The sequence below is a fragment of the Aplysia californica genome, unplaced genomic scaffold (assembly GCF_000002075.1).
Source record: "Aplysia californica isolate F4 #8 unplaced genomic scaffold, AplCal3.0 scaffold00540, whole genome shotgun sequence".
Lineage (NCBI taxonomy): Eukaryota > Metazoa > Mollusca > Gastropoda > Aplysiida > Aplysiidae > Aplysia > Aplysia californica.
The window spans coordinates 113,469-125,968 of NW_004797810.1; the positions used below are offsets into that span (position 1 = coordinate 113,469).

Consider the following 12,500-nt stretch of genomic DNA (forward strand, 5'->3'; position numbering starts at 1 on the left):
CTTACTGTATACTGAAATGAGAAAGATCTTGTCAGTTTGTTAAGTGTTGGAGTGCTTAATCGGCTGTTTGCACTGTATGCTTCCCGGGAAGCTGAGAATGTTTGTTCTGAGTGTTATAGGGTCTGGTGGGGTAATGATTTTGTGTAAAGCGCATATAGAGCTTGCTGTCGAGCGGGGGTAGACCTATGTGCTATACAAATACTATTTATTACTATTATTATTATTAAATAATTCCTAGATTCCTAGCTAAAATCCTTTTTTTCCCGTTCTGCAGTTAACTGCCATGTGTATCTTTTATTGGTAGGTGGCAGAAAGTTATATTCAGTTGCTGTAGTCCAAATGTCATGCTTTTTGTGTAGCTTTGTAGAATGTATTCCATGACTGCAAATGTCAGCATGTCTTTGATCATCTTGAAAGTCATAAATTCCTAGCCAGCAGAAGACAATAGGCAATATTCTGTTTCATGTCAAAATGCATACTACTGAGACCCCAAACACCTGAACCTGAGAGCCTACATTTCTAGAATCATTTGGAAATTTTTTTTAACGGTTTATTCTAGGTGCAGACTGTCAGAAAAATATGTAAGAAGTTTAGAATGAGTAGGCTAAGTAAAAACAGACTATTTTTCAAAGGGAGGTTACTGTGTTCCAATGTACTTTTGGGGGGATTTTTTAGCAAACAATTTCTTTGAAATGTTGGTAAAAAGTGTCCAGTTTGGGGTAACTGGGGTTTTTTTTTGTAAGTCGTTTCTTTTTCTTATTGGAAGTAGTACCCCACCTTTTCAGGCTGATGTATGCCGCTTTTACAAGTCATTAGATTATGTTCTGTTTTAGGGAGGAATTGGGTTTGAATGTTATCTTTGACGTTCTACTGTTAAGGTGTCTAGGCATAGGCCTATGTAGAACATGTACATGGATTTGAGAGTTTTTTCTCTTCATCTAAAGTGACAGTCAGTCAGCCCCATCTCCTCTGGGAGTGGGATTGAGAGTTTGTAAAATCTGAGAAAAATCCTGAGGTATCCACCATTCATGACTGCAGGATACCAAGTTTGTATCAATGTCAAATAGCTGTTTTGATATTCGATAAGAAAGGTGAATAGCATATCTCAACCAAAGAGCCTCCTAAATAAAGTTCTATCACCTGGCATTCTTGAAGGCAGTCTTATAAAAATTCAGCAATTGTGTTATTTTGGAGTCCCAAACTAGTACTGTATATCCCCAAAATCTTATTTCATGATGACTTTTTAAAAACTTACACAGTTTATTTCTTTCTTTTTCATGCAATGAAACATGTTTTTCTCGTTTTTTGTTTTCTTTCAGTTAACGACATTGTCATGAACAAAGACACAGAAGGTCCAGTAATAAAGGACGTGGATGTGACAGACCCCTTTTCCATCTCTTTTTTTTTGAAAATACCATCAAATCTGGTTAACACATCTACTTCTTTCTCTTTCACGGCAAATCCTGATGCAGCATTTATCGGCTGTGAAAATCTGAAATTGTATTTGATCTCTGAACCTCATGGCCAGTTGAGGAGTAGAAGGTATGACACTTTTTTTTTTGCTTGAAAGTTGATTAAAGGCACAAAATATGTAATTTTTCAGTTTTAAAGGACTCTCAAGCTATTGAAGTTACCGAACTTTGGTGGCCATTTTCTTGTGAATTTTATCACTGAAACCATGCGACCCCACCTCATTCAATAGCGAATATCTTGACTTCTATTTAAGATAGATGGGTATTTTTTTCATTGACAGCAAGACAAATGAATATGCTTTCAGATGATACCATTAACTCCACATGTCCAAAAATTGACGGGCCCCTGATTCCAACGTGTCGTGACACAATTTATGATGTCTAACATTTTTAAGAAGTCGTGGAAAAGGATATAGAACTCATCCTATCTTACAGTGTCTCAGAAAATAATAGTGTCAATAGCTTAGATGACATGCATTTGATTCTTAGGGTTGTCTCTCTCTCTCTCTCTCTCTCTCTCTCTCTCTCTCTCTCTCTCTCTCTCTCTCTCTCTCTCTCTCTCTCTCTCTCTCTCTCTCTCTCTCTCTCTCTCTCTCTCTCTCTCTCTCTCTCTCTCTCTCTCTCTCTCTCTCTCTCTCTCTCTCTCTCTCTCTCTCTCTCTCTCTCTCTCAGCTGAATGGCATATTAGTCTGTTCAGATGAAGTCCATTCTAAAAAGATAATCTCATTCCTAAATTATATTGTTAGGCATATTAGTCTGTTCAGATGAAGTCCATTCTAAAAAGATAATCTCATTCCTAAATTATATTGTTAGGCATATTAGTCTGTTCAGATGAAGTCCATTCTAAAAAGATAATCTCATTCCTAAATTATGTTGTTATACGGACACGTCTGTCCCAGGGAAAAGGTATTCACTCGCATATGTAACTCTGTATCTACTGTAATGTGTACTATTTTATATGTATATATGTATGAAAAAGACAATGGTATTCACTTCTCAGAGTGAAACATGTCCCGATTTCTCTCGCTACCTCATTCATAGCACTGTGTGGAAGTTCTATTTCTGTTTGATCTTATAATAATAATAATAATAGATAGCATTTGTATAGCGCATATCCCCGCTCAACAGCAGGCTCTATGCGCTTTACACTATATTATTACCCCAGCAGACCATAGAGCACTCCGAAACATTCTCAGCTTCCCGGGAAGCATACAGTGCGAGCAGCCGATTAAGCGCTCAAACACTAACAAACTGACAAGATCTTTCGCTGTCTATAGCCGGGTACCCATTCCCACCTGGGTGAAGTGAGGAAAATAAGTGTAAAGTGCCTTTCCCAAGGACACAACGTCGGGCCCCTGATGGGATTCGAACCCACGACCTTACGGTTGCGAGTCCGACAGCCTAACCACTAGGCCACCGACGCCACTTATGAATGTATGTATGTATGTATGTTTGTATGTATGTATGTATATGTGTGAGTATGAGTGTGTATGTGCGTGCGTCACGTGCGTGCGTGCATGTGTGCGTGTGTGCGTGCGTGCATGCGTGTATGTGGGCGTGCATGTCCAATTTATGTTAAACATCCGATGTGCTGCACCAATGTATGTAATTGCCGAACCATATGTTAAAATATGTGGATGTATGGGCCAAAGGCCTTTCAAATCAATAAATCATTTTGAATCTTTGAATCTCTCTCTCTCTCTCTCTCTCTCTCTCTCTCTCTCTCTCTCTCTCTCTCTTCCCCCCTCCTTTATCTCTCTGTTTCTGTCTCTTTCTCTTTCAGTCTCTATCTCTTTCTGTTTCTTTCATTATCTCTCTCTTTGTCTCTCTTTCTCTGCCCCTCTCTGTTTATTTCTCTTTCTCTCTCTGATTTAAAATCATATACTCTGCCTTACACTCTGGGCTCTGGGATGATGTCCAGCTCAGTGTGTCTCAGGCCTCAAATGATAAGATAAGATAAGATACATCTTTATTGTCCAGGTCCTTGCACATTGGTTTGGTGTTTCACCACGGACACACACACACACAGAACATGCCCACACATGTATACCCAGGGGCATGTGCACACCCATATACACGCACACTCTCTCACACATCCTCTCCTCCACACACGCCTGTGCACATAACCATAGTAATACAACTGTATGCTTGCACTCACAAACAGGCTCACAGTCACATGCATAATGTAAATGAACAGTAATTGTAAACATTAAAGAATGTTACTTCTTGTTCCAGACTCCTTGAAAATACTTCCCACCAAGGGAACTGGCTTTTCTTTTTACTTTGTAGGAGCATGAACATATTTTTAGGCTTCAACAACCTTCTCCGATCTTCATAGTTCGATGAAGGAAGAATCAGATTTTTATTTTTTTAATATTTTTTTTTGGGGGGGGGGAGTTATTTTGCAGCTCTCTAATAAAAACGATTAGGAAGAGACTAATGAAGTTTCTGGGACTCTTTAATTGAAATAAAAGCCTTAAATATCATGCTCTCACTGAAAAAAATACTGGGCAAAAAAAGTAGGGGTAGATCAAGAACAGTCTTGTAGGAAAACCTTAACAGATTTGATGAGAATGCTAAATATACATGTATATATACGAATGACAAACCATGATGGCTGATATGTTTCAGCTCTGGCACTTTATAATGATGATGATCATTTGGCATATGGCCTTGATCTTGATGTATATATGTGCTATATCACCATCATTTCCAGGTAACAAGAAATGGAACATCTAATTTATAAAAATGTTCTGCATATGGCCTTGATTCTGATGTATATCATATATGCTTTATTACTGGGTTTTTTCCAGACAGTGGTATCATATTGGAATGAGACGAGTGGTTCATTTTCTTTTAGTAACCTCTCTGTACGTTGATGGTGTGTTGATCGAGACTGAGTATAGGTTATCTTCTTCTCCGTGCACCTCTATAGGGTTTACTCCAGGGAAGGACCTAGACTGTAAGTAGAAATTACATACCTGATGTTTTATCTTGTGTTTTCACTTTGGAAAGGGAAAAGGAGATGTTACCGTGCAGAGGCTTGTCGTGGTGGTGGTACATGTTTGTGAATGGTTGATGGGGTTTAATTTTAACTGGAATCTTGAAAAACTGTCGAATGGATGTGAGAGATTTCCTGGAAATACTATAATATTTCCTCTTATTTTGAAAAAAAAATGTGAGTGTTCTGTTCTATTGATTTGACAGGTTTGTATTGTGCTTTTTAGTGAATGATGTAATTGTATCTGTGTGGGACTGGTTTGCTTTATCATCGTGGACAAAACTCTTTTTTACAATTTAACCCAAAAAAACTTTGTTCTTTTTAATTTTGTGTTCCCTGTAAGTTTTTTTTCAATCACCTCAGAATAGAATGTGTACCTTTTTCAGATGTTGTGGTCAGTGAAATTCAGGGAGTAAAAGAGGCTTTGACAGGTACACAAGTCGCCTCTTTAGCCAGCTCATGTGGTCAATTACTGGCAAACAACTTTCTCACTGAGAACAATATAGTTACTGAACTTTCAACACTCAGCACTTGTGATGGTAAGGAAAAAAGAATGTCCCATGACACTTTCATAAATTATATTTTTTGGACATTTCTTTGTATATCTTCTTTTTATATACAGGCCTATAATGTGTGTGTGTGTGAATGTGTGCACGTGTGTGTGTGTGTTAACATAAAATATCTTGAGGCTTGAGGAGCCTGTTAGGTACCGTATATCTCTCACTTATTCATTCATCAGTATCCTGTATAGTTTTTACTGTGCTTCTTCCCTCCTGTCCTGTTTTCTCTTTTTAACTCACTTGAGCCTATTCCCGTGTATTTACGGGACGCCCCACCTGCTTGGCAGCCTAATCCCGTATTTATGGCTTTATCGATCGATATCTCTGGTGTTTTTCAGTTACTACAAGTTGTGGGAAGCGGCGAGCCAAAAGTTGAACCGCTTGTTTGTTGTTGTTTTTTAATTTGGTGAAGTTATGTGTAATAGTTTTTTAGCGGTAATGGACTAAGTTAGTCACCCTGCATTGCGATAGATGATTTTATTATTAACTCTTTGCCAAAAAATTGTGTAACCCCCAGACATTGCCATTTCAAAATATTGATAAAATAAAAATTATTCAAACAAATTAGATGCAGTTTTCTTTTTCTTTGAGAACATTTCTTTCCTTTTCTTATCGAAGTAAAAATATTATGATAGCTTTCACAGTTTTTTTGTGGTTAACGCTTCAATATATCCCCAAAGTGTCAGGCTGCAATAGTTGTTGGGTGAAAAATAGCTCAGGCTCAAGTGAGTTAATGCTTTCCTCCGATGTGCCATAGTAAGCAATCCAAGGGATTGAAAAGTCCTCAATATTTATAATTAAGGGCCAGGGACTAACTGGTTACTGCAGAAATAACACAGAAACAGAAAAGATCTAACAGTGAAACCCTTCAACTGCCAACTTTGAATTTGCATCAAGTATGGTCCATAGTTGGTACAAAATAAACCAAACATGAGTAGTGAATTATTTTGTAAAACTGTAGAAAATAAGAGAGCGAGAGCTATGCTTTGGCCGTACTGGTAATTAAGTTTGGTCACTGATTGTGTTGCAGCTGTGGACGACTGTGCCAACAACAGCTTTTGTGGAGATTATGGGATTTGCATTGATCAGGACAATGGCTATCGTTGTGTTTGTGATGACCTGTGGTCAGGAGAACATTGTGAGGCAAGTTGTCAGTTTCTATTCTATCTTGTTTCTTGCTTGTGCTATAGTTTAGTGGTAGGTGGTTGGCATGTGCTTTGGTGTAATTTACTTTTTCTTTCCTATCAAGCGAGTGAGTTCAGACTCAAAAGTAATGTCAAGCAAGCATCGGTGAGACAGGGTTCAGGTGGATGGTCACTGGGGTGTGTCCTTAAGCAAGACACAACAACCCTAGCTAAAAAAACAGGGCACTGTCAAGTGGCGACCAGCGATGGCATGTTTTTACAATTGTTCCATATTGTATATTTATGTATGTATTCTGACGGTCTTTAAAAACGCACCTCTTACAAGACAATTCGAATAATGGTGGTGTGTTTATTTTTTTTTAACAGCTTATATACCATTGCATTCTATTCTAATTTTGTGAATATTCACAGCTGAAATGAAATGAAAAGGTCAAATGGCACAGAGAGCACAAAAGCATTTTTCTAAAATCAGAGCGGTAAATTGAGTTTTTAACTCTTGCCTTAGTATCGTGTATGTCCTCCATAGGCCTGAATACAGGATTGGCAGCGTCTTCTCATGGAACTGATAAGAGTCTGAAAGAACACCTGTGGAATCTGTATGCGCCCTTTTGTCAAAGAACGCCTCAGCTCTTGGAGATTGTTTAGAGGTCTTCCACGAGACTAACGGCGGCCAAGCTCGTCCCACATATGCTCAATTGGTGCCATGTCAGGAGACAGTGATGGCCAAGGCAGGACATCAATGCTGTTTGCCTGCAGAAAAGCAGTGGTGGCTCGAGCGTTGTGCGGGCGGGCGTGGTCTTGTTGGAATAACTGCCGCTCTGGGCAATGACCTAATAACGGCACGACGTGGTTCTGCAGAACCTGCTGGTACGTGTTGGAATTCACAGGCTGGTCGAAGAAGTACAGTGGTGCATGATAATCATAGCTGCACGCTCCCCATACCATGACCCTGTCTCTTCCCCATCTATCGACCTCCAGCATGCAACAGTTGGCGTAGCGATCGCCGGGACGTCTCTAGACCCTTCTTTTCCTGTCAGCATGCGAAAGGGCAAACCGACTCTCGTCAGAAAAGACTAGTCCTCCACTGGGGTCGTGTCAACTGTAAATGCTACCTGGCCCACTGCAAACGTTGTTGACGGTGCCTCTGAGTCAGGACAGGACCAGCGTACAGGTGTCTGGCTGCAAGTCCTGCTTCCCGCAAACGGCGTTGCACGGTCCATTCAGATACTGGTCCACGCCGACCAACCACTTGACGACCTGTTTCTGGTGCTGGCAGGAAACGGTCACGAAGGTGACATTGGCAAATGTAACGGTCTTGTGCTGGTGTTGTGACTCGGGGTTGGCCGCTCCGACGCCGATCTGCTGTAGATCCAGTTGCATTTCCTTGAGACAACCGGATAACAATCGAGTGGCTACAGTTCATGCGCCTGGCAACTTGCCGTGCTGCCATTTCGGCTTGGAGCATTCCGATGGCCCTGTCATGTTCTAGCTTCGAAAGTGGCGGTATTATTTACGCGGAAAAAATCTGTTGCACAGATTAAAGAACGTCAGTTTTTGTTATTGGCGAATATAATCTCTCCCTAACAACCAAAAAAATCTGTCTCGCTAAACAAAAGTTTAGGTTTGAGGTCAATACATCGTATTTTTGGGTGTTGCTCGTGCGCATTGGCAGTTTTGAAGTGGGAGCTTCTAATTTTGTGTGATCGGTAACCACTGTTGCCTGTGAGCCTTTGTCAATCTCAATTGATGTCACTGGATAAATTTTGGTGCACAATGTGCTCAATCCAAAATGGTGCGTTTTTATAATGACCGTCAGTATATTTATGTACATATGTCTTTATAATTTTGAATTTGTAAATGTGTTTTTGCCATTGTAAGCCAAATGTCCATAAGGGGATCAATAAAATGCAATTAATTATCCTGCCCACTTGTGAATATCACAGTATATCCTTTCCATCTGCATTCATGACCCACACTGGGGTTGGGGCCGTAATGTGAATGCAGGTCCTGTAGCCCTTTTGTGTGATTGGAGTCAGTGTACATGTAAACATTTTTGAGTTAACTGTCTCAGCATTTCAGTTTTTCAGACTTAACTTGCTGTATAGAATGCTCATAACAGTGGCGCTGTGAAGATTGATACTCTCTAAAACTGATTCCTACCGAAACTTGTGAAGTCAGTTTTGTGTCAGCCACCCTCTAACAGGCATGTCTACCTAAGTAAGCAATAGCAGCTTGGGCAATATTAACATTCCTTTTACAAGACATAAACCTGAGTATTGCAAAACTATGCATTGGCCATATATCTGCCGTTGATTAGGTTGTTTTATGAGGAAAATAAACTTTTTCTGTTTCAGTTTGCTCCTGATTTTTGTGAGGAACACAATTGTGCGAATGGAGCACAGTGTGTAAACCACTTCGACTTAAGAAACTACACATGTACCTGTGTCGGAGAATTTAGGGGACGCCTTTGTGCAGAAGCAATCGGTGAGTGTTTGTACTTTGTTATGTCATGTAAAGATGTGTTTGAAGCAGCAAGTGAAGTCTTTTTAAAGTGAACATTCCTTTGCCTGCAACCCCTCTTAATGAATTGTTCTGCTAACTCTAATCTTGCTTTTTTTAAAGTTTATTCTAAAAGTAGACTTTATTTAACAAGAACGTTATATGTTTTGCAGAGTTTATACTAAAATAAACAATGTCTGGTTCCTCTCAGGTTCATGAATGAAACTAGAAGTCAATACCACATTTGTGTCATGACGCTATGGAATCGGTTGCTTGTCAATTTCTTTGGCATAGGGAGTTATTGGTATTATCTTAAGGCTGTTTCATTTGCCTTGCCTTCAATGGAAAAAATACCCATCTTTCTTGAAAAAAAGTCAAGGTATTTACAATTGAAGGAGGTGGGGGAAGTCTGGCTTCAGAGGTAAAATTTGCGAGAAAATGACTGAGAAAGTTTGTTGACTTCCAAAGCTTGAAAGTCCTTGAAAATTGAATTTACATTTTTTTTTTGTGCCTTAATTCAATATTTTTCAGAAAAATCCATCCAGAAATGTGTTTTTAAATGGACGTAAAAGGTGTTGAGCCAAAAACAAAATTCAATAAAAATTGCTTAATCAGAAGAAAAATGTCGGGGTCTTCGATTTCATTCCTTTGACATGCATCTGATTTCAACACAATGCCCCACATTTGTAAAATTATGGTAATAAAATGATCATTATACATTTATTTCATCAAATATAATATAGTAATGACTTTATGGTAACCAAGATGGATGATTGTTATTAAATGACATTAAAAACATTCGACTTTATAAAATTGTTTAATATCTGGATCAGTGGAAATAAGGAAAAGTCACCACATATGCCTTACGTATCTTGTGTGTTCTGATGTACAAATGAGGTCTCTGAGGGTATGAATGCATTAGGAGCTCGATATCTGAAAGAGAAACGTGTTTTATTAACTCTTTATCTCCGAGGGCGGTAAAACCACTTCGTCAGGGTCCTCTTAAATCTAAAAATGACAAAAACGTGAAATGAGTCATCGAATCAAAACAAGTGAATCTATTTTGATAGTTCTTCGTCTAATGAGTGAACTATGTTGGAGTCATCTTAAAGGAATGTGTCTGTTACTGCAGTACAACTCCCTTTGAGAGTAACTAGAACAAGAAATATTTTTCTAGAATTATTGGGTTCACTCTGAATTTGAGGGATACATGATTTTCCTTGACACTTGTTTATTAAGAACAAGGGTTAACGTAAAAGATACATGTGAAAGTGAGACAAGGGTAGGCATTTGGAGTTTTATTATGATTGAGTTACAAATTTTCATCACTAAGATTAAATAAAAAAATTATCGTCCAACCTCCCCTCCTCCCCTTATGACTTCAGTCCATGGTAACTACAGTCAGTGGACATTGTTTGAGGAATGCTCTGAGACTTGTGGCGGTGGCACCCGCAAACGCTACCGTCAGTGTGACTCTCCTGCCCCAGGGCCAGATGGGAACCCGTGTCAAGGACCAGATGAGGAGACAGAAGTCTGCAACATACACAACTGTCCCAGTAAGTTGACGCTACATACACAACTGTCCCAGTAAGTTGACGCTACATACACAACTATCCCAGTAAGTTGACGCTACATACACAACTGTCCCAGTAAGTTGACGCTACATACACAACTGTCCCAGTAAGTTGACGCTACATACACAACTGTCCCAGTAAGTTGACGCTACATACACAACTGTCCCAGTAAGTTGACGCTACATACACAACTGTCCCAATAAGTTGACGCTACATACACAACTGTCCCAGTAAGTTGACGCTACATACACAACTGTCCCAATAAGTTGACGCTACACACACAACTGTCCCAGTAAGTTGATGCTAATGTCATGAATTGTATATGTTCCGCTTTCTTCTCATTTTTGTTGAATCTTTGGAAAATTATTAAATAAAAGGGATTGACATTAAAAACCCTTATGTTTCAGGTTTTCCTTTTCATTGTCCATAATGTTCATCTGGCCAGACTACTTCACCCACCATTTTTACCAAAAGATTTCAACAGGAAATTTCAAGTGTCCATATGTAGGCCTAGTGAAACATTTCCTTGAATAAAGCAAAATGAAAATTGTATCACCCAAAATTCTTATTTCAAGAATCTTTTTTTTTCACATTTGGTATGAACGCTGCATAGCATTTTGTCCTCATATTTAATTTATACCCTTCCCAGGTCTCTCAGTCCTAGAGCAGTGTGCCCAGGATGCATGCACTTGGTACACTTTCATCTTGATCTTAGTGTTGAGATTTCCTGTACTCCAAGCTTTGTTTGATAGCTAGCTCATGGTGGTTGATGCTTTTCCAGTTCCTGTAGGGCCTTCTTAACTCTTCATCAAGTGCCTGTTTTCTGTTGATTGTAGACCCCAAATATGTTAGTGGTCTTCATCTACAATCTTTTGACTTTCGTTTTTGATTTTTGTTGAAACTGTAACTTCCCCTTGGCAGAAAACGTCTTCTTTCTGATGGATGGCCAAAATTTTTTGTATGGAGCTGAAAGAGGCATCTGTGAACTTTAGTAGTTCTTCCTTGCCACTCCTGCACCAACCACTAAAAGTAGTTCTCTAATGAGAAATGACTTGATCTTTGTCTTAACCTTCTGCCTTTGGGATTATAGCGTCATCCTTTGAAGTGAATGTTGATACAATTAGATTACAACATTTTTCACAGCACCCATCTGCCTGAAACCATTGGCACACATATAAGAGTTTGTTGGGATTGATAAATGTCACCCCATAATTGGCATTGGCAGATGCAGGTCTTACTAATTACTGCCCAGAGCTGACCAGATGTAGTTATGACACTTTCTACCTTTCACTGCGGAATCAGTTGCTCGTCAATTATTGGGTATATAGGGTTATTGGTATAAAATTAAAGCCTGATCATTTGCCTTGCTTTCAATGGAAAAAATGCCCATCTAACTTTCATAGAAGTTGAGATATTTCCAATTGAAGAAGGTCGGGGTACCGCTGATTTTAGAGGTGAACTTAGCGAGAACATTGAACAAAACCATAATCAAATGCACGCTCATTTTGGCAGTTCACTTGACTTTGTTGGTTTCAGTGTGGACTAATTTGTAATGCTTTACTCCTCTTTTACTCAGTTCATGGCAATGTAAGCAACTGGTCATCATGGGTCTGTCCTGCCACTTGTGGGAATGCCACAGCTGTCCGGAGTAGGACATGTGACAATTCTGTTCCCCAGTATGGTGGCAGAAATTGCACTGTTTCACTCATTGAATTCAAGACCTGTGACGGACTGTCGCCTTGCCCTGGTGAGCTATCAAGAAATTCTCTTGACTAGATGAAACTCTGTTACTGAAACATTAGTAGTGCTTCTCTATTAAGAAATGTGTTCAGATTCCAGATTGTAAACATCTAGTCATTGATGTGTCAGAGAATGTCACCACAGTAGATACATGTGAATTTCTAACCCTATTTGAAAAGGAAGGCATAACATTTTCTATTGCTGTCCTAGTAACTGGAAAGTTTCCCTTGCAACTTATTCTGTGTAGACCTTTGTTTAACTCTTTATCTGCGGCGAACCGCTCCCAGCGGCTCGCAGTCGGAATTGCTGTGCCGGTGAGCCGCTAACAACGGCTCGGGCACTTTCCTTTACGACGACTTCAACATCAAGTTACTTTTCAGCAGTGTTGCCATTCTTATTTTTTTACCACTAAATTTAGTGTTTTTTGGGTTGATTTAGTTTTTTAATGTTTTGGGGGCACATTTAGTAGTTTTTGTTTTGATTTGTTTTACTTCCAACAATCATATAAA

General features: G+C 39.3%; 1 protein-coding gene across 1 annotated transcript in view; it reads left to right on the forward strand.

The window, feature by feature from the left end:
* Positions 1-12,500, forward strand: part of LOC101847445 (signal peptide, CUB and EGF-like domain-containing protein 1) — a gene marked incomplete at its 5' end in the record, with an annotated part of 45,465 nt that overhangs the window by 8,638 nt on the left and 24,327 nt on the right. Inside the window, 7 exon segments of the mRNA XM_005106518.3 lie at positions 1,320-1,542; positions 4,286-4,434; positions 4,860-5,012; positions 6,064-6,176; positions 8,533-8,662; positions 10,063-10,233; positions 11,828-11,998. Coding sequence (XP_005106575.3) covers positions 1,320-1,542; positions 4,286-4,434; positions 4,860-5,012; positions 6,064-6,176; positions 8,533-8,662; positions 10,063-10,233; positions 11,828-11,998 — 1,110 coding nt within the window.